Source organism: Mobula hypostoma, chromosome 9 (genome assembly GCF_963921235.1).
Source record: "Mobula hypostoma chromosome 9, sMobHyp1.1, whole genome shotgun sequence".
In the NCBI taxonomy this organism is placed as follows: Eukaryota; Metazoa; Chordata; class Chondrichthyes; order Myliobatiformes; family Myliobatidae; genus Mobula; species Mobula hypostoma.
Window position 1 is genome coordinate 11117520 of NC_086105.1, and position 23707 is coordinate 11141226.

Genomic DNA, 23707 nt, shown 5'->3' on the forward strand with positions numbered 1-23707 from the left:
GTGCTTGGAAGTAGGTACAGAGGAGATGTCAGGTGTAAGTTTTTTATGCAGAGAGTGGTGAGTGCATGGAATGGGCTGCTGGCGACGGTGGTGGAGGCGGATACAATAGGGTCTTTTAAGAGACTCTTGGATAGGTACATGGATCTTGGAAAAATAGAGGGCAATGGGTAACCCTGGGTAATTTCTAAAGTATGTACATGTTCAACACAGCATTGTGGGCCAAAGGGCCTGTATTGTGCTGTAGGTTTTCTATATTCCTATGTTTCTAACATCTGGCACTCCTGATCATTAACTAAGTGCAGCATCTGTCTCCTCATAAAGACTATGGGATTAATAGAAAACTCTGTGAATCCCACATGGATGCCTAGAGTGACACTTTGCATTTGTAGGATCCCTGCACCAAATGAAATCTGTCTGCTTTGTTCAACTAACACCTGCCTTCCACAGATGAACATGTCCCTTATCAAGTCAGAAGCTTGCCTTTCATTCATACATGTACGCATTCCAGCCTGCCTGATGTGTTTGATGTCACCAAGATAACTTGTAATGAAATCAGCTTGCAAACTCCCTTTGCAATGAGCTTCATTTCCAAGGGAACAATGTGCCTGATCCAGATGTGGGCACCAATCCTTCACAACGGATGGTGCATTACTGGTGGACCCAGAATTACTTTGCTAATGGTGATGGAATTGGTTTTTATTGTCACACGTCAAGACAAAGTGAAAACCTTGTGTTCCATACTGTCATTCATGCAGATCAAATTATTACACAGTGCATTGAGGTCAAACAAGTTAAAACAACAGCAATTCAAAATGAAGTGCAAAAGCTGCAGAGAATTTGCATTGCAGGTGAACATTAGGGTGCAAGAACTCCCCAAGGGTCATCATCTTGTTGTGGTGAGTGGCTTCTGAGTTCCTGAGATCCAGTGGTTGACGCTGTCTGGAGTTTAGCCATCTGGCACTTTGCTCCTGGTAGGGTCACCCATGATGGTTAGGTTAAGGGAGAGGTTCCAGACAAAGACCAAGACCTCAATAGTGGAGCTGGCAGAAGATAATGACACATACAATGGCAATAAAGGTGGAGGAAGCCTGCAGCAGTGAAGGGTAGCTCAGTTGCCTTGGAAACACTGATTCCAATCTGTCAAGGACCATTTGGTGGCTGTCTGTGCATAAGGCTACCCATCTTAAACACAGTCAAGCACAGGCAGTCTCCATTAGGGAACCACCCCTTAGGAGAACATCATACTCAACTCAAGCGATCCACTATTATAAAGTGCAAGATTATAATAAGGTAAATTATAAGGTCAAGAGTCCATTTTACCATGCAAGCGGTCCATTCAAATGTCTAATAACAGCAGTATAGAAGCTGTCCTAACGACTTGTGGCACATGCGTTTAGGAAAGTAGATCTTCTGCACAATGGAAGAGGGAGAAGAGAAGATGTTGGGTAGGGACTTTGATTATGCTGGATGTGTTACTGACATGTCGTGCAGCTGATCCCGGGATAGATGAATTCACAATTGGGAAAGCATTCCTGGGACCAGGCTGTCATGAGTTCTGTGTTTCTTTACATGTTCCCAGTCTATGTCTCTACCATGGTAACCTCTTTCAGGAAATATATATCCTTGTTCTTTTATTTACTGCTGCCATCAGGTAGAAGGTGCAGGAGTCTCAGGACTCACACTACCGGTTCAAGAACTGTTACTACCCCTCAACCATCAGGCTCTTAAACAAAAAAAAAGGATAACCAACTCATCTATTGCAAAGTTCCTATATTCAATGATCTCACTTCAAGGACTCTTTATCTTGTTATTTCATGCTCTCATTATTTATTGCTATTTATTTACATTTGATTTAGCACAGTTTGCTGTCTTCTGTGCTCTACTTGTTCTTTTATCGCCTCTGTTAATAGATACTATTGTATTGATTTGCTGAGTATGCCCACAGGAAGTAGAATCTCAGGGCTGCATATGGTGACAGATATGTACTCTGATAATAACCTGAACTTTGAACTTTGAACTTTTATTAGTATAACAATAAAACTGGCAATTGCTGAAGAAAAGCAGTGGATGCTAAAGAAGCCCATAAATGCAGAAGCAGAGGCTTAGAAAAGCAACGCGTGGTTTGTATAAAGCAAAACAAAGTGGTGCCTTTCCTCACAAACAGAATAAAAAATTTCTTTCTTTTTAAATCTTTTTATTAAATAAGTATACGAAAAGGTAAGCCATATAGACACTAATACATTGTTAGAATATAATAAAATTATAGAAGATACTAATACAAAAAAAAATACTACAAACAATGTAATTTAAACATAACATACCAAGGTAACATAATAGTATACTAATTTTATATATATATCAATAGAGAAAAAGAAAAAAAAACCCAAAAAAAACCCACCGTGCAACTAAATAAAAGCAAAGTAAAGCAATGGGCTAACTTGAAACCAAACAGAGTTAAACTTAAAATCACGTCCTCAATCCCGACCTCCATTAAAAACAGTAAAAAAACAAGAAGGGTATATATTACATTAAATGAAAATATTGAATAAAAGATCTCCAAGTCTGTTCAAATTTAAATGAGGAGTCATAAAGATTGCTTCTAATTTTCTCCAGATTCAAGCATAATATCGTCTGAGAAAACCAAAATAAGGTAGTTGGAGCATTAAGCTCTTTCCAATGTTGTAAGATACATCTTTTCGCCATTAAAGTAAGAAATGCAGTCATTCTATGGGCTGAAGGGGAGAGATTACTGGAAACTTTAGGTAGTCCAAAGATAGCAGTAATAGGGTGAGGAGAGATATCTATATTCAATACCTTGGAGATAATATTAAAAATGTCTCTCCAAAAAGTTTCCAAAGTAGGGCAAGACCAAAACATATGAGTTAAAGAGGCTATCTGCCCCGGACATCTATCACAAAAAGGATTAATATGAGAATAAAAGCGCGCTAACTTATCTTTGGACATATGTGCTCTATGAACAACTTTAAATTGAATTAGGGAATGTTTAGCGCAGATAGAGGAAGTATTGACTAATTGTAAAATCTGCCCCCAGTCATCCACAGAAATGGTAAACCCCAATTCCTGTTCCCAATCTACCCCAATCTTATCAAATGGAGCTTTCCTAAGTTTCATAATAATATTATAAATCATAGCCGATGCACCTTTCTGCCATGGATTAAGGTTGATTATAGTATCTAAAATGTATGTAGGAGGAAGCATTGGAAGGGAAGAAAGTATAGTACTTAGAAAATTTCTAACTTGTAGATATCTAAAAAAATGTATTCTTGATAAGTTATATTTATTAGATAATTGTTCAAAAGACATAAGGGAACCATCTAAAAATAAATCCAAAAACCGTGAAATACCCTTAGTCTTCCAAGTTTGAAAAGCACGATCCGTAAAAGAGGGAGGAAAAAATATGTTACCTAAAATAGGAATCGCTAACCCAAATTGATTAAGATCAAAAAATTTTCTGAATTGAAACCAAATACGCAAGGTATATTTAACTATCGGGTTAGACACCTGTTTAAGGCGTTTCCAATCAAAAGGAAGAGAGGAACCTAAAATAGAGCCAAGTGTAAAACCCTGAACAGATTGTAATTCCAATACTACCCATTTAGGAATGGATAGTATATCCTGGTCCAGTAACCAGAATTTCATATGTCGAATATTAATTGCCCAATAATAAAATCTAAAGTTAGGTAATGCTAAGCCTCCATCTCTCTTAGCTTTCTGTAAATGTATCTTACCCAGACTCGGGTTTTTATTCTGCCAAATAAATGAAGAAATTTTAGAGTCAACTTTGTCAAAAAAAGATTTTGGAACAAAGATTGGTAATGCCTGAAATATATATAAAAATTTTGGCAAAAAAAACATCTTAACTGCATTAATACGACCAATCAACGTTAAATATAAAGGAAACCATTTAGATGAAAGTTGAGTAATATGGTCTATTAATAGTAAAAAAAATTAGTCTTAAATAAATCTTTGTATTTACAAGTAATTTTAATCCCCAAGATATGAAAAATAATTATTAATCAATTTAATTGGAAATTTATAATATAAGGGAAGTTAACATAGAAACATAGAAACATAGAAAATAGGTGCAGGAGTAGGCCATTCGGCCCTTCGAGCCTGCACCGCCATTTATTATGATCATGGCTGATCATCCAACTCAGAACCCAGCCTTCCCTCCATACCCCCTGACCCCTGTAGCCACAAGGGCCATATCTAACTTCCTTTTAAACATAGCTAATGAACTGGCCTCAACAGTTTGCTGTGGCAGAGAATTCCACAGATTCACCACTCTCTGTGTGAAGAAGTTTTTCCTAACCTCGGTCCTAAAAGGCTTCCCCTCTATCCTCAAACTGTGACCCCTCGTTCTAGACCTCCCCAACATCGGGAACAATCTTCCTGCATCTAGCCTGTCCAATCCCTTTAGGATCTTATACGTTTCAATCAGATCCCCCCTCAATCTTCTAAATTCCAACGAGTACAAGCCCAGTTCATCCAGTCTTTCTTCATATGAAAGACCTGCCATCCCAGGAATCAATCTGGTGAACCTTCTTTGTACTCCCTCTATGGCAAAGATGTCTTTCCTCAGATTAGGGGACCAAAACTGCACACAATACTCCAGGTGTGGTCTCACCAAGGCCTTGTACAACTGCAGTAGTACCTCCCTGCTCCTGTACTCGAATCCTCTCGCTATAAATGCCAGCATACCGTTCGCCTTTTTCACCGCCTGCTGTACCTGCATGCCCACTTTCAATGACTGGTGTATAATGACACCCAGGTCTCGTTGCACCTCCCCTTTTCCTAATCGGCCACCATTCAGATAATAATCTGTTTATTAATCGGAAAGAGTTCACTCTTACTAAGATTTAATTTATAACCTGAAAAAAAAACAAATTGTGCTAATAACTCTAAAATAGCCGGGATGGATTTTTGAGGATTAGAAATATATAAAAGTAAATCATCAGCATAGAGTGATAATTTATGGGACTTTAAACCCCGAGTTATCCCAGTAATATTTGGAGATTCTCGAATGGCAATTGCAAGAGGTTCTAATGCAATATCAAATAATAAGGGACTAAGAGGACAGCCTTGTCGAGTACCTCGAAAAAGAGGGAAAAAAGGTGAACTTAAAGAGTTAGTACGGACCGAGGCCACAGGAGAATAATATAAGAGTTTAATCCAGGATATAAATTTCGAGCTGAAATTAAACCTTTCAAGCACCTTAAATAAATAAGGCCATTCTACTCTATCAAAAGCTTTCTCGGCATCTAAAGAGATAACACACTCAGGAACATTTTGTGAGGGAGTATAAATGATATTTAACAGTGTACGAATATTATAAAAAGAGTAACGACCTTTAATAAAACCCATTTGGTCTTCCGAAATAATAGAGGGAAGTACTTTTTCTAATCTATTTGCTAATAACTTAGAAAAAATTTTAGAATCAACATTTAATAAAGATATTGGTCTATAAGATGCACATTGAGCAGGATCTTTATCCTTCTTTAATATTAGAGAGATTGACGCTCTATTAAAAGATTCAGGAAGTTTACCAAGTTTCAATGAAGCCTCAAAAACCCTACAGAGCCAAGGGATTAATGAAGGAGCAAAACATTTATAAAATTCTACGGTAAACCCATCAGGGCCAGGAGCTTTCCCCAAATTCATAGAGAAAATAACATTCTTAATCTCATCCATGGTAATAGGAGTATCTAACATAGAAGCCATATCCTGTGAAATCTCAGGGAAGTCTAAATTATCTAAAAAATCATTCATATATTTAGAATCTCGAGGAGACTCGGATTGATATAAGGAAGAGTAAAAATCACAGAAGGTTTGATTAATCCCCACATGATCAAGTATTAGTCGATCATTTTGGTTATAAATCTGATTAATTTGAAATTTAGCATAATTAGACTTCAATTGATTAGCCAACAGTTTGCCAATTTTGTCACTGTGTACATAAAATTCACTTCTTGTTTTCTTTAATTGGTTTACAATTGAGGACGAGAGTAATAAACTGTGTTCCATTTGAAGTTCAGTTCTTTGTTTATATAACTCCTCAGAAGGAGCTATAACATATTTCTTATCAATTTCCTTAATCTTGTCCACAATTACCAACTCCTCCTGCTTCTGCTTCTTCCTCAAAGCAGCAGAATACGAGATAATCTGACCACGAATATAAGCTTTAAAAGTATCCCAAAGAGTGTTAACAGAAAATAAAAAATTTAAAATTCTTCAAAAGCACAGATCCTTTGTTTAACAGACTCGCATCAACAGAAAACCTCCTGGTGATGTCTTGCAGTAGAGTCCTGCTTGAATCTGTTAAATGTACCGCTTGCAGGTATGGTGTTGAATACTTCCATCAGGCCAGACATACAGTTTGTGCAGCCTTCCTACCTGACCCTGAATCATGCTCCCTCAATTCAGGTGAACAACTGATTTACAACCATTTCCCTGATTGACACGGTGGTGTCCTTACAGTGCTGTAGAGTTTTGCGAAAAAATAACAGCTCTCATAACCTCTCCTTTCCAGTTTCTCACCAGTTTATAACTATCAACTAGCTCCTGGGCCCTCAGAGGCTCCATCTTCCTCTCACCCCAACCCTCCCCTCTCCATTGACACCCCCAGCCTCCCCCCTCCCCACTCTGATCCCAGCTCTCATCCGTGCCGGGTCTTTACCATCCCCTCCGACCTTCAACTGTCGGAGGCAGAGCGCTCTGTCCTCAGTAAGGGCCTCACCTTTGTCCCCCTTCGCCCACACCTCAGCAAGTTCCGTGTTCGTCATGATGCGGAACTTTTCTTCCGCCGCCTCCGTCTCCGAGCCTACTTCTTCGGCAAGGACTCTTCCACCCCCACCGATGACCCCTTCTCCCGTCTTCAACCCTCCTCTTCTTCATGGACTCCCCGCTCTGGTCTTCTGCCTGCTCTGGATCTCTTTATTGCTAACTGCCGACGGGACATCAACCATCTCGACTTCACCACACCTTGTCCCCATTCCAACCTCACTCCTTTGGAACGCTCCCTCCGCACTAATCCTAACCTTATTATTAAACCCGCCGATAAGGGGGGTGCTGTTGTAGTCTGGCGTACTGACCTCTACCTTGCCGAGGCACAGCGACAACTCGCAGATACCTCCTCTTATTTACCCCTCAATCGTGACCCCACTAAGGAGCATCAGGCCATTGTCTCCCACACCATCACCGACTTTATCCGCTCAGGGGATCTCCCATCCACTGCTACCAACCTTATAGTTCCCACACCTCGCACTTCCCGTTTCTACCTCCTACCCAAGATCCACAAACCTGCCTGTCCTGGCCGACCTATTGTCTCAGCTTGCTCCTGCCCCACCGAACTCGTTTCCGCATACCTGGACACGGTTTTATCCCTCCTTGTTCAACCCCTTCCTACCTATGTTTGTGACACTTCTCACGCTCTTAAACTTTTCGATGATCTTAAGTTCCCTGGCCCCCACCACTTTATTTTCACCATGGATGTCCAGTCCCTATATACTTCCATCCCCCATCAGGAAGGTCTCAAAGCTCTACGTTTCTTTTTGGATTCCAGACCTAATCAGTTCCCCTCTACCACCACTCTGCTCTGTCTAGCGGAATTAGTCCTTACTCTTAATCATTTCTCCTTTGGCTCCTCCCACTTCCTCCAAACTAAAGGTGTAGCCATGGGCACCCGTATGGGTCCTAGCTATGCCTGCCTTTTTGTTGGTTTTGTGGAACAATCTATGTTCCGTGCCTATTCTGGTATCTGTCCCCCACTTTTCCTTTGCTACATCGACGACTGCATTGGCGCTGCTTCCTGCATGCATGCAGAACTCGTTGACTTTATTAACTTTGCCTCTAACTTTCACCCTGCCCTCAAGTTTACCTGGTTCATTTCCGAAACCTCCCTCCCCTTTCTAGATCTTTCTATCTCTGTCTCTGGAGACAGCTTATCCACTGATGTCTACTATAAGCCTACTGACTCTCACAGCTATCTGGACTATTCCTCTTCTCACCCTGTCTCTTGCAGATTTCCTGTTGTTTGCGTTTATAACTATCAACGCCAGTTTCACAGGAACTAAGTTTCTTTAGTTATCTCCCTTTCAACATCAGCCCTAGCTCTGAGAAGAGATTCAATTTCACGACCGGTAATCAAACAGACCTTGAGGCCTTGAAATCCGGAGATTGTGAGGCTCTGCTGATGAACTGACCAACCCTGATGGAAGTCATTCAGAGTCACAGGGCTCACTTCGATTTACTGTTTCTGAAAACCAAGTGAGGGAGTTGGAGCTGGGTAGAGTGCCTGCCCTACCTCCATTTCATTATTGCACCTAACATTTTTCCTTTCATTTTTAACAAGCCGTGATTTATCAGTGTGCACTCTGTTATAAACTAATCCAATTCCAGAATTTGAGGCTAACATGAGGTATTGGATTTATTTCCAAAGTCAATTATTTCAACAGTATCTTTGCTGCAAGTGATACCTCAGGCAGGTGACACCTATTGGCAACTGGAAAATATTCTGGTCTGTTGTGTCATTATCTGTTATTGGTTGGCACATGTCCTTAACAACAGTATCACCCAGACCTGTTATGCTGTTGCTTACTTTACACACCTCCAAGAGGACCACAGCCTTGTTGTAGGGTTTGGAGACTTTTGTGCCTCAGTGACCTGGAGAGCTATGCTGGCTGGGGACAGTGCCTTGTGCTTTGGCCCTTGGTCGGGTCACCCATACCAAACAGGTCAAGGGTAGAGGTTAGACGAAGAATGGTTTAATGGGCCTCCAGGTTCGGCGGGGGGCAGGGTTCGACTTAGGGCTAACATCTCTAATTGGTCAAAAAATTGTTATGGAAACAGCAATGAAGAATTCTTCTATATCTATGTGCAGCAGTATGGACAGATCGAGATGGAGGACCCTCATTGCTGCCCTAAACACCAGTGGCGTAATGGGCAGGAACTCACTTTACGCAGGCATGTACAATTGGACTACAGGTGTTATATTTATAAACATACAGGCAATTTCACATAGAATTTCACATCATCCTAACCAACAGGTTCAAGTGCAGTCTGCTTAGGTTCATTATAAAAATATGAATTTTCATATAAAATTTGCACACAGCTGAACATAAATCGCTTAAAGTTCAAAGATAATTTATTATCAAGGTATGTATACGTCATACAACACTGAGAGTCATCTCCTTACAGGCAACCACAAAACAAAGAAACCCAATAGAACCCACTAAAACAAACAAGACCCATCAAACATTCAACGTGCAAAGTGTATTCATTCAAACAGATTTCTAGATTAGATTAGATTATGAAGACACGCAGTCCTCTTTTATTGTCATTTAGTAATGCATGCATTAAGAAATGATACAATATTCCTCCGGTGTGATATTACAGAAACACAGGACAGACCAAGACTGAAAAACTAACAAAATCCACATAATTATAACATATAGTTACAACAGTGCAACAATACCATAACTTGATGAAGAACAGGCCATTGTCACAGTAAAAAAGTTCAAAGTCTCTCGAAAGTCCCACATCTCACGCAGACAGGAGAAGGAAGAAAACTCTCCCTGCCATGTCCAACCACAGTCCGACTCTGAGTCGCCCGAAAACTTCGAGCTCCAATCAGCCCTCCGACACTGAGTACCGAGCACCATCTCTGCCGAACGCTTCGACCCCAGCCTCAGTCGCCAGCAGCAGGCAAAGCCAGGGATTGGGGCCTTCCCTCCGGAGATTCTCGATCGCACAGTAGCAGCGGCAGTGAACCGGGCATTTCAGAAGTTTTCTCCAGATGTTCCTCTGCTTCTCACGTCTGTCTCCATCAAATCAGAATTGTGTACGGCATCCTACTTACAAATATGATATCATTTCACCAGAGAGCTGCGCGCGCTGCGTTACGAAGCCAACTTCTCCTCCCCTAAAGATGCAAAAGTAATCGATGTTAACATGAGAGAGGGAGAAGGGGATGGGAAATGGTGAACATCTATATTTCAAACCTTTAGTATTGCTTCCAGCGCACCTCTCTGTTTCACCAATTCCCATCACCTTGCCCCTCTCTCATGCTATCTCTTTGCCCTCCCATTGCCTCCCTCTGATTCTTCTCCTCCCCACCCTTTTTTCTTTCTTCCATGGCCTTCTGCCTCTTTCACCAATCAACTTCCTAGCTCTTTGCTTCATCACTCCCCCTCCAAGTTTCATCTGTCACCTGGCATTCTGGCGTTCCTCTCTCCCCTCCCCCCACCTTTCAAGCCTACTCCTCAGCATTTTTTCTCCAGTACTGCCGAAGGGGTTCAGCCCAAAACGTCCACTGTACTTTTTTTCCATAGATGATGCCTGGCCTGCTGAGATCCTCCAGCTTTCCATGACCATGATTGTTCTTGGAAAATTTTTCCACAGAAGTGGTTTGCCATCGCCTTCCTCAGGGCAGGTGACCCCATACATTGCCACTACTCTTCAGAGATTGTTCAGAGATTGGTTGCGAAACCAGGACGTGATATGCATCAGTTGCTCGTACGACCATCCCACCACCTGCTCCCATGGCTTCACGTGACCCTGATTGGGGGGGCAAGTACTACTCCTTGCCTAAGACCTATCTGCAGGATAGTGGAGGAAAGGAGTATCTTACACATTTCTCTACCCCACCACCCATATAATCAGAGAGAACTTATAAATACATAAGCAAGGGTCAAAAATCAGTATGTGTTGAAGAATTTACTCTGATTAACCGTATTTTACTGTAAAAGAATTTCATCTCCAATTTGAGAGTATTTACTCTGTAGGGAACAGAAATAAAAACACAGACCTTGGTATAATGTTAACTCTTTAATACGTGTTCACGGGGAGCCATTGTCTTATGTCTCCGCCAATGTCAGGTAACGTCTTAAATTTATACAGTAAATTTTGGGCAAAAGCCAACAGCTAAACATACTTGGTCAGCGATTTCAAGAAGCACTTGTTAGGTATCAGCAAGTCTACCAATGTTCCCGCGCGATACAGAAAAATAAGAATGCGCGTCTACAGTCAATTCCTCTATTTGCTAGGCAATCTTGGAAAAAGACTAACAATACCTTATAACTGGTGTGATCTATTTCTAACTATTGTTAGCTTGCACAAGCAAGGCAGCATCTGCACCTTATCCTGTCACCCTCATGACCCAAGTCTTGAGCAAGATTTAGCTAGTTAAGCCTGACAACAAAATTTCATTTAAAGTTTAGTTTTCCTCTTAATTTTCTTTCATGGTATATCAACAGAGAGGCCAAGAAAATGGATCCAGTAGCAACTGATTTTCCTGCATAAATTGCTCATACAAGTGATTAGATTCAATTAGGAATAACTTCCAAGTGAACTTGTGCTCTGGTGATTTGACATTTTGTGGGTCACAGAGGTTTTCCAAAACTCCATTTGTTTCCTCCATTGCTGACATAAACTGGAGTCTTTGAAGATAGTCTATAATCTGTGCTGAATATCCACACAAAAAATACTTACTCGGAGTATGTCATGCTGAAGTCATCAGTGTTAAATGATCAAGAGTATGACATGGATATTTTGCACACAGCACCTGTCAGCCTCAACTTTCCACGTCCAGGATAATAAAACCATAGAACCATAAGATATAGGAATAGAATTAGGCATTTGGCCCGTCGAGTCTGCATCACCATTTCATCATGTCTGATCCATTTTCCCTCTCAGCCCTAATCTCCTGCCTTCTCCCTGTATCCCTTCATGCCCTGACCAATCAAGAATTTATCAACCTCTGCCTTAAATATACATAAATATTTGGCCTCCACAGCTGCCTGTGACAAAGAATTCCACAGATTCACCACTCCCTTCCTAAAGAAATTCCTCCTCATCTCTGTTCTAAAAGGACACCCCTCTATTCTGAGGCTGTGTCCTCTGGTCTTAGTTTCCCCACCATAGGAAATATCCGCTCCACATCCACTCTATCAAGGCCTTTCACTGTTTTCGTGGAAGTGTATCACTCGTTCATAGTAACTTTTATGGATATTTTACTCTTCCTGGCCCCTTGATTATCCCATAGCTTTTATTAACATGAGGCCACAAGTGGCACAGGACTTTATCAGAACAGGCGATCGTGGGGAATTACTAATATCCACAGGATACACTTGTCTCCTTTTTGTTTTTCTCACCTCCATAACAGCTTTATGCAGCTGATTATTAGCTTCCATAAGGAAAGGTCTTTGAAGACTTGTTGCTCACCACAGTACTGAATAACATGGCCTTCTGTGCCTTCCATGTGGGCCCCACTTTAGCACAAAATTCTGTGTACAAACCTCCACAGTGCTGTTTCATTATCCAGATTTGTGAATATTGTGGTGAATGTGACTGGATGTTAGCACAATGACATCAAGAGAGAGGAAGTCCAATTTCTTGGCATGAATGTGTTGCCAGCAGGCTGTAAAGTTCAAGTATATCTGAAATCAAAAGTAAACAGTCTAAAGCAAGAAAATGGCATGCAAGAAAGAGATAAGCTTTTCAAGAGACAACAGACAGTCAGCAGGAAACAAATCATAGTGTAGACGTTAAAGAAAAGACTGTGTGTGCCTGTGTGTGCGAGAGAGAGAGAGAATGGGAGAGAGTTGGGCAGAGAGAGGGGAGAGGGAGGATGGAGGACAGAGAGTAGGGGCAGAGAGAGAGGGGGAGAGAGAGGGAGTGAGAGAGAAAGGGGGAGAGAGGGAGAGAGAGAGTGTGTGTGTGTGTGTGTGTGTATGAGAGAGAGAGAGAGAGAGAGAGAGAGCAGGAAACAAAGATCATAGGAACACACTGGCATTGCAGGAAAGAGGAAGAAAGAGACTGACAGCAAGAGAAATCAGCTGGAAGGTCAGTGCCACAGACTGAAATAGGGACAAAGGTTGGGAAACGATCTGTTTGATATAAAAATGTATATGAGAATGATTTTCTTGCAGATTGTACCATTCTGTTTTCAGCCGATATTTCTGATGAATAATGAATTCTGCATACTATGTTATCCTTGCTCCAGGACTGATCACTGCACTGTAATCAGTAACATATTGTTAAGTGACAATTACCAGCTAATTGCTGTGATGTACATGGACTGTAAATATTTTAGGAGGTGATCTGATTGAATGGCCCAGGTGATGACATAAACCTCATTGAAGCACAACAGTTTAGCAGCCAGGCCAGGGTTTGTTATCAGAACTCCAAGAGCAATTCCCTGTGTCGCAGTCACTAGGAAGCAGCTGGTATGACTTTTAATGTGCTTGGGATGGTGATTTTTTTATATCTAAAAGTGTTTTCACATTGGAAAAGGAAGCACTTTGTTAATTGACTGCGTGAGATTAGTTTAGATTGCAGCGTTCACTTCTCTTTGTCGTGATGCATAATACAAAGCTTCAAAGAATCAGAGTTTGAATCAGATTCAGATTCTGAATCAGGTTTAATATCACCCACATACGTATGAAATCTGTTGAACTTACGGCACCAATGCATACTAATAGAGAAAAAGCTGTGAATTGCAGTAAGTATATAGATATTAAATAGTTAAATAACTAATACAAAAACAGAAATTAAGAAGTAGCGAAGTAGTGTTCATGGGTTCAATGTCCATTCAGAAATCGGATGGCAGAGGGGAAGAAGCTGTTCCTGAACCACTGGGTGTGTGCCTTCTCCCTGATGGTAGCAATGAGAATAAGCCATGACATGAATGATCGGGGTCCTTAATGATGGATGTCGCCTTTTTGATGCACCGCTCCTTGGAGATGTACTGATACTACGGAGGCTAGTGTTCATGATGGAGCTGAAAGAGTTTACAACCCTCTCTGCAGCTTACTTCGATCCTGTGCAGTAGCATCCCCGCCCCATACCAGACGGTGACGAAACCAGGAAAAATGCTCTCCACGGTACATCTCTAGAAATTTGTGAGTGCTTTTGGTGATATGCCATCCAGTGAATAAATATTAATCAAGTGTATATAAAGAATATTCATTCCCCTATTCTGAATATGAGAGGTATCAATCTGTAAATGTCCTTATTTTTAACGTTATCACTGTAATTAGAAATAGTTTGGAAACCCTGTTGAGGTGTGTTTGCATTATAAGTAATTGAATCTTATCAAACTTCTAAGTGGTCGCTGCATTCAGGTGCTTATTGCACAGGTGGCAGGCTTCAAGAAATCAGTTCTGGATCCTTTACATGAGTAGATAAACAAGGAGCCCTCTGAACATGGTCACTGTTATTAGACAGCACGCATTGCATGTTTTGGCTTTGTTTACTTCTGTGCACATGAGGGCAATGAATGAAGTGAGCTTTAAATTTGGAAAAAAAACCTTAGGGAAAGAATGACAACTTGCTTTCATGTTAGCTGCTGGAGAGGCAAAGCATTGTTATCCTTCTCGGCAACTCTGCCTCAGGTGGTTTCCCTTGTACTCACTCCCCTCTACCCAACATTTCACTTTCATTGCCAACGGACTTTGCATTGACTGACTTAATTCCAGGGCTTTAACACAAGTGAGGGCACAAAACTACCAAGTAAAATGACTCCTATGTTACGGGAAAGTTGCTTTCCAAGAACATAGTCGGTATTGCAATTTTCCATACCACAAAGCCACATCATTTGCATATGCATCAAGAAGCACAAGTTGAAAGAAGAATTGACTTATTCACAAGTTGCATAGATGCAATGAAAAACTTCAGCACATAGCATCAGATATGCAAATTTCACAAGAAAGGCATAAATTAAACTTAATTAAACTTGTTGAGCAGACTCGATGGGCTGAATGGCCTAATTCTGCTCCTATATCAAATGGCTTTTATGGTTCTAAATTATACACAACTTTTATAAGAAAGAGCACAATTAGATCTGGGGTATAAACTCACCCTCCTGAATCCACATCACCTAAAGCAAGCAATGTTTTGTCAAGTACATTGGTATCCACTGGCATCACTCACAATCAGTGAAAAAGCTTTTGAGCAACTCTGCCTTTATATTTGTGCCTGCAAAGTGGTAAATAGGCAGTCGGTATAGTCTGGATGGTGAGGTTGGGAAATTAGGGGCTGATGGTGTGAGCTGTAATCATATCAGATCCAATTTCTTCTGGAGGTGATCCCACGGCTAAACGTCTTTCTCTGTATTGCTTCGTGGAACTGATAAAAGATCTCACTGTCTAATCAGCTGCGATTCCTTCATTCCAATTAGAATCCTAAGAAGGTTTCTTTTTACTTCTTCATTCACAGGATGCGGGGGTCCCCGTCCAAGCCAGCACTTAATGTCCATCACTAATATTCCCTGACCAATGAGGCAGTTAAGAGTCGAGCTCAGTGGTGAGTCTGGAGTCACGTATAGGCCAGACCAGGTAAGAAAGGCATATTTCCTTTCCTGAAGGAACTTGCGTACCAGGTTGGTTTTTACAATAATCTAAATGCTACATAAATACTTCCGTTGAGACGAGCTCTTTTCTCAAAAAAAAAACAAATTTATTTGATCACCTGTATTTAAAAAGCATGGTGTGATTCAAAGGGACAGCCCAGTATCTTACCCACTATGCCACCACACTCCTTAACCATTCAGATTTGCACAGTACAATAATTCAGCTTCACTGAAACAGGTTGATGTTTTGGGCAATCAATATTAAATCCTTTTTAAAATAACAACAACATCCTCAAAGGAAAACCAAGCACTGCCTTGCTTTAAGTTCATCAAAATCAAGTGACTTATTATGAAATCAACCCATGGAATGATGAGTGAGATTCTGCAAATGTGCATTTTCAAAGGAAAGACTTGAAAATTAGAATTCATTTGTTTTGTCAAAGCAATTATTACCGAGGAAACTATAACTGATGAATGATGGGTAATTACACACCTTCGACTTCTGTGTTTATGTGGTGGAGGTGGAATCACTTAATATGTCCTGATATTCGTGGAAGAATAAATCTAAACAACAGTTTTGCTTTCTAGTCCAACTTATCATTGGAAAGTTACATATGGTTGTAGATTTAAAACTAAATCAATTCTCAACTTTTCAATTTCCTCTTAAAGTTATTTCTTTCCAAGTCTATGTCAAAGCTGTGGTTCCTTGGGTTTAATTATCCAGCTATCCCTCTGAGAACAGGTCATTATTTTACTGTAAAGCCAGGTGAGTGGCAGTGGGCGATTTAAGTGTTGAAGCTCTTTCGATATATAAGGTCGATCCTATCTTCACCTGACAACCACGCATCTGTACATCACATTTCCAGCTGGGGCTACAGAACAGTTCTACTCTTCAAAGTTAAGAGTAGAAAACCTGGCTGATTTTGTTTTCTTTTTCCTTCCTCGCCCAGGTTTTTAAGACCATTCTTCAATATTAAGGCCATAAAGCCACCCTGGCTGAGGTCAGCTAACTCAGTACAGTGTTTGAAATCGAACTGCTAGTTTTTATATTCAAATATTGGCATGCAAGTGTTTGTGTATGCGGTAGTGAAGATTTTCTCTGAAGCTACAGAGAGCCGGGCTTCTCTTGAATCTATATGTGATCATAGTTGCCATCTTGTGGACAAAACTATAACTGGTGCTAGAAGCATCACCCCTCAAGAGATCTCTGGAAAATATCAAATATAATTTAGATTTAAATAAACAAACTTTTTTTTTGGAAAAAAGTATGTTTTGTATAATTTTGAAACTGATTGTTATCCAAATGAACAAGGATTATGTTTTATGTTGTAAGTGTTCAACTCACCCAGATAAAAGTTAAATAAAACATTTCTGGCATAAGCATGGAAATCTGAAAATAATTGATTCAAAATTTTGTTTTTGATGAGTATTTGTTTCTGTTAATGACCATTTCCCATATCCCCAAAATCAATACCTAGCGTTTCTTTTCCTATTATCATTAGAGTCCTCAAACCTCGTCCAATTCCCCTCAACATCATATCTGAAAACACCTCCTCAAAGATCAAGATAAATTTATTATCAAAGTATATGTCACCATTCACAGTCACTTGAAAACATTCACAGTAGAACAAAGAAATAGAATAGAATCAATGTAAAAGCTATAAGACTGACAAGCAATCAATGTGAAACTTAGGTTCTACATGGATTCTGATGGCATCCAAATCTCCCTTACTAATAATTTTGTTGATGCCTTCCACTGCCTTAGAACTGTCAGGCAGCCTGACAGGCATAAAGTACAAAATGAGCAAACTTGTGCTTTGTAGTCATCAGTCCCAGGGACCACCTCTAGTCCTCTGTACTGAATCCACTCTATCCCCCCAAAAATATCCAAAGGTAGATGAGATCTTTTACAATCTGATGTGAGCTTTGTAGGTTCTGATAGCATAGTGGCTATGTTACTGGGCTGGAAACCAGAGCTAGACATATTGAATCAAAAATTATTTTAAATCTTGGACAGTCTTAATTAATTACTAAGCTAATTAAATATATCTGGAATTAAATATCATGAATTGTGGCCTTAATAACTACTGGGTTTGTTGTAAAAATACATTGGGTTAACTAGTACCTTTTAGGGAAAAAAATCTGCTGATCTGCATGACTTCAGACTCACACCACTGGCATTCACTTTTAATCTCACTTTATAATTGCCTAGCAAGTTTTTCATAGAGTAAAGAGCGATACAGTATTTACACGGGCTTTCAGCGTAACAAATCCATATTGACTAAAGTGCATCCACTTGTATGCTAAATATACCGTGACCTATTTTATCTCCACGCATTGCTATCCACTCCCCCACAGATTCTAAACTTAAAGATTAAAGATTAGCTTTGTTTGTCACACGTATATCGAAACATTGAAACAGAGTGAAATTTATCGCTTATGTCAAAGATGTGCTGGAGGCAGGCCATAAGTGTCGGCATGTTTCCACAGCCAACACAGCATTCCCACAACTCAATAACCCTCTCATATATATTGTGTATTCAATATTTCAATAATATTTTAGTAATCTTGTATATATATTGGTTAATTAAGCATTCCTGTTCATTTAAATAATTAAGAACAGGTTTTATGCATAAATATGCTAATTGCATACATCCTCATGCTACCAAGTGATATGTGCGCGCCTCGAATGAAATAAAAACGAAGTGTACACCCATATTTCTGACTCCCACCTTTATTTGAATTAACTTGATGTTTTGAAGTTATCAAACATAACAATACATCTTTGGACTGTGGGAGGAAACTGGAGCATCTGGGGAAACCCAAGCAGTCATGGGGAGAACATCCAAATTCCTTACAGGCGGCAGTGGGAATTGAACCCCGATCTTACAGATGCCACTGTAAGTATTACATTAATTGCTTCACTACCATGCCACCTCACTACACCTCTCACCTACACTCAGGTGTAATTGTGGTGGCCGATAGACAAAACAACCTGCGCAAATTTGGAATGTACGAAGGAACTGAAGGACCAGGGAAAACTCATGTGGTCACAGGACGAATGTACAGACTCACTACTGACAGTATCAGAGGTCAGGATTATGATCAGGTCACTGGAACTGTGAAGATGTGGCAGTGAGCCACTACACTGAGTTGGATTAAGAATAATTCAGAATGAGTAATGCATGCGAGCCTTCATCCAATGAAAGAAAAAGAAACAAATAAAATTCTCACCACCACGAGGATCATCTATTAACAAAGGTTACCACTGCACCACTTGCCTGCAGTTAAACCCCTTCCCTATCTTTGTTATCTCTAACAGAAACCAGATGAGTGACGGAGAGGAGAATGTTCTCATGACCAAGATGTGATTGAGACAGAGAGACCTAAAACTCACTCCACCAAGACCCAAGTGAATAGCAGGAAAAGTTTTTTTACTCTTACTGTTTAGGACTTGTTATGTTTTTGACCCTCTTCATCACTTGTCAGGTCTGGCATCCTCTTTAAAACTGCAGCTGAGTCCGACCAAGACCATCAGGACCCGATGTTACAAAGTAAACATTCTGCTGGCTTTGATCCTTTCTCAATGGAGCAGATTAAAATGGTCAGCAAATACTTATCGATAGGTAAGTAGCCGGAGAATGTAAAGCACACAGCTATCTAATTTCTGCCTTTTCTTTGGTATTGAATTACCCTCAAAACTCTGCCTGCTCTTCGGCAATTTCAGTGAGATAAGCACCCATTCCAAGATAAGAATGTTCAGTGGGATAAATCAAATTGTCAGGTAAAACGCACCGTAACTGGCAGCTGCAGAAGTACTTCATCTCTATTATAATATTAATAGCCATATAATAAAATATAGAATTTAGACCGTATTTTGTCTCCACAGATAGCTTGGGTTGCTGAGACCTTCTGTTTCTTATTCCTGAGCTGAGGTTGCTTTGTTGGGGAGACAGGAGTATTTTGATGCCTTCCTCGGTACTGGGTACCAGGATGCACAGTGCTATTTCTGCGACCAAATGCCAGTCAGACATTCAGTGAAGCTGTAATATCTCCATTGATACTGAATGGAGTTCTGGTGACCCGACTCAGTCAAAGACACAAAACCGAAATACAGCGGAAGCTGCAAATCTAAAGTTAAAGCCAAGCTAGTTGGAAATACTGGTTTATACTCTAGGGAGCGCGAAGCGCAGAATCAAATATCGCTGTGATGATTGTACATTCTAGTATCAATTGTTTGACAACAATAAAGTATAAAGTAAAATATTCAGCAAGTCAGGCCATATATCTAGATGGTGAAATAAAGTTAATAGTTCTGGCCAGAAGCTTTTTTCCCTGATGATCAGACTTTGTTTTTCAAATATTAAGGTTTCTTCCTTTCTCTACAGTTGCAGAGCTTTTCCTGCAGTTTCTGTGTATGTTTGCAGTCAATAAGCCTCAGGTTCTGAGCAGTGTCAAACATAATTAAACTGTCTCTCTCATTGTCAGAGAGGGAGAAAGCAGTGAACACATTGTCAGGGTACTGTAGACTGAGGCCATAGTTTCAGAGCCTAATACCCCCAAAACAGGCCCTTCTACATGCCAGCCATTAAAACGAATCCCATTTACCAGTTCTTGGTTTGTGGCCTACTTCTACCTTTATGATATTATGAATGTAAAAGTCCCTATGGGTGGCGTGGTGCAGATACCGCTCCATCAAAGGAGGTGTAAGGCACTCCTTCCCTCATCTAGCCTGCTGGGCACCCTCGGGCAAGGTGTAGCACCTGCTTAGCCCCCTGATCAGAGTCATGTGAAGCCATGGGAGCAGGTGGTGGACGGTCGTACGAGCAGCTGGTGCATATCACAAGTCCTGGTTTTGTGACCACTGACACCAGGCAGACAATCTCTGAAGAGAATTGATAATGGCTGGAGACATCTGTCTTGTAAAACCACTGCCCAAAAGAAGATAATGGCAAACCACTTCTGTAGAAGAATATGCCAAAAACAATCATGGTCATTGACTGTGATCGCCTGCATCATACGACACTGCACATAATGATGGTGATGATGAAAAGCCTCTTACCCATTTCAAGTAATATGTTCTAGATTGTAACTACCCTCTGAGAGAGAAATAATTCCTCAGGATGCTTTCAAACTTCTTACTTCATATATTAAAACTCTAGTCTTAGACTCCAGAGTATTTGGGAGGTATCAAGAGAAGAAAGATACAAGGATTCAATAGCAAAGAAGGTAGGGGGAACCTTGAGAAATGGTTTAAACTCCTTGTAGTTCATTAAAGTTCTACACAAACAGAAAAAAATACAAAAATAGGAAAAATGGCCTGATTTATTGTTGACTGCAAGTCAAGTGACATTGTGCTGTTTTCAGTGTGTGGAAGGAGTTGAATAAGTTACTGAAATGTTACAGTTTGAGTTCTTGCTCACAGCATTAGTCCAGGTTTTAAGTTCTCTTACATGCTGAAAAAATTACTCTCACAGAAAACTAAAAATTAAGCAATGTTTAAAGAAATAATGCAATATACTTGTTAATAAAGGGGACATAAAGGGGACAAGTGTGTGCATAGGTGTATACTTGTATGTGTCTACGTTTGACTGTGTTTATTTATACATTTATATGATTCTCTGTCTGTGTGTATGCGCACAAGCATCTTGTGTGTATTTGTACAATTTGTATATCCAAGCCTATGCTGTTCACTTTTTTTCTCTACTTTTGTTGTTGATAAACATTTTTCTTCCAACTTTCAAGGGAAATTTGAGGTCAGATTTATCATGAGACTCTATTGGAAATGTGCAGAGAAAATGAGATGTTTCCGGAAGCGTTCAACTGTTCCACTGTTAGCTTGCCTTGCAATTTGTCTCCTTTGTCTCAATCTGTTTCTGGAAGAGGACCGATATGTCATGGTAAGAAATGTGAATGACAATAATGTTGAAATCCAATCATGGTTATGTTTGGTGATATATTTTGAAGTAAGTGAGCTATCTAATCACATAAAAGCTATAACTATAATGTCAATGCTTCGTGCTGTTGCTTGTGCGTGGGAGGGGGAGGGGGCTTTGGAGTTCTGATATTACTATCATTCATTCTTTGGAGTTTCTTGATGTCTGTGAAGAGTAAGGGTTTCAGGTTGTATACTGTATACATTCTCTCATATTAAATTGAACCATTGTGAACCACTGAAGCAGTTCTAAAGCATAAATATTTCTCTTTAAATATACACTGTTTGACTAAGACAATAAATAGTCACCGGGTTCGGATATGGTCCAAGTCCAGAGTGAGAGACAGTGAAGCCGGTCGATAGTTCACAGACTTTAATGCAAACAGAGTTAGAGAGAAAAGAGAACAATAAACGCTAGGCCAAACAGGGCCATTAAACAAAAATTCTCAAATGGAAAATGAAGCCTACACTGCAGCTGAAGGAAATAACTAAATATAAATGAATACTACTAGCCTTCAGAGTCATTTGACTCGACAGTCCAATTTCTCAGACAAGGCCAAATGGAAGCAAGCAGTGAAGCGTTGCTGTGCTCGGTCCAAGTCTTGACAAGCACTACGATGGAAAGAGTGGAGTTAAAACTATCACAATGAAATAACAATTAGCTAACGTGCACATCCACGAGCGCAATTGCCTTATCTGCTGTGCTGCCGAATCCGTGTTTGTGACATAAATATAAAGTCATCTCTCAAGTTTTTAGAAAACAAGATGAATCCATGTTCTCGTATCTTCACTTTAATTAAACCATTGCAGGTAGATTGCTTACCCAGGTGAGCTATTTCACCTGGGAATACAGCATTTCCATTTAAATGGTTAGACTATATGCATATTCCAACCAGTTCCCTGATTGGAGGAACCTTAACATTCATGTCATGAGCAAGGCTGAAAAAGACTAAATATTAGCTTTATTTGTCACATACCTGCACAGTGAAATGTGTGGCTTGTATCAATGACCAATGGAATCTGAATATGTGCTGGCTGCAACCCGCAAATATCCAGCTTCCATGCTGCCAGCACCAATGTCAAGTGCAAGTTCAAGTGCAAGCACATTGCTTATCAAAATACACGTATGTCATCATATACACCCCTGAGATTCATTTTCTTGTGGGCATACTCATAACAGAATAATAACCATAATAGAATCAATAAAAGAGCACAGCAAACTGGGCATTCAACCAGTGTGTAAAATACAACAAACTGTAAATACAACAAGAAGGATATAATAATAATAATACTGGATGATTTTATTTTCAAAATTGCTGTTTACTTGGGTTTTTTTTGCTTATGACACACCACACGAAGCTGAACATAAATATAGTTTCAGATTACTTGTGTCACATGGGAATTTGGGGAAAAAGGAAATTAACTTTTATTGAATATGATGCATTTAATTACATAATGGAGTTGACAGTTTGCAATAGTTCAACTAAGCTAAAAATCTTTTGTTGATGATTTTCATTTGTACTCAGTGTCTGAGGCTTCTCACTTAAGTGTCCAACAATAATTAGCCAGCATTGATGGATTCCAGTCGCCCTGATACCGTATCCTCATGGTCACAATCTCCTGGTGAAACCTTTCACCATGCTTGTCACTGACAGCACCAAGATTTGCAGGGATGAAGTCTAAATGGGAATACAGAAAGTGAACCTTCAGTAACATGTTGCACTTGATGGTTTTGTGTGCTTGAAGTATATTGTCAACCAGCTGCACGTAGTTTGGTGCTCTGTAGTTGCCCGGAAAATTTTCAACAACATCTTTGGATGCCTTCCATGCAATTTTCTCCGGTCCCACTAGAAATTCTTTGAATTTCCTGTCTTTGATGTCCTGTTTGATTTGTGGACCTTTCTTAATCTTGGCATCAGTTATTCTGACTTGAATTATGAACTGAAGTAACAAATATAGACAATTTTTAAAAAAATAGTATGTGATAGTAAAATTTCATGGTGATTTTCATGATCAACAGACCAAAATCTGTAAGATGCACCCAAAAGTGTTTAGCTAGCAAAATTCTTTTTTGTCCAGTAATAAATAAATACTCAATAAATATTGAGAACATAAGATGAAGAATCCTTGAAGGTGAGTCCATAAAAGTTGTGGGAACATTTCAATGATGGGTAAGTGAAGTTGACTGAATTTATCCCCTTTGGTTCAAGAGCCTGGTGTTTCACCCTAGCATGTCCACAACTTACTCACCTTAACTCTTATGTCTTTTTTTGGAGTGTGAAAGGAACCTGGAGCACTATGAGGAAACCCGTGTGGTCATGGGGAAAACGTACAAACTCCTTAGAAAGAGCAGTGGGAATCGAACCCTGATCTTACGGCACTATAAGGTGCAACACTAACTGCTT

At 40.0% G+C, this 23707-nt stretch overlaps 1 protein-coding gene across 2 annotated transcripts in view; it reads left to right on the top strand.

The window, feature by feature from the left end:
• mgat4c (mgat4 family member C) overlaps positions 1–23707 on the top strand; it is a 283760-nt gene that overhangs the window by 237906 nt on the left and 22147 nt on the right. The window contains exons 3-5 of one of the 2 annotated variants that reach the window (XM_063059604.1): positions 15235–15353; positions 18857–18993; positions 21113–21267. In XM_063059604.1, coding sequence (XP_062915674.1) covers positions 18912–18993; positions 21113–21267 — 237 coding nt within the window. In that variant the 5' untranslated portion in view covers positions 15235–15353; positions 18857–18911. The remainder of the gene's footprint in view (positions 1–15234; positions 15354–18856; positions 18994–21112; positions 21268–23707) is intronic. The other variant, XM_063059605.1, reaches the window with a different exon arrangement.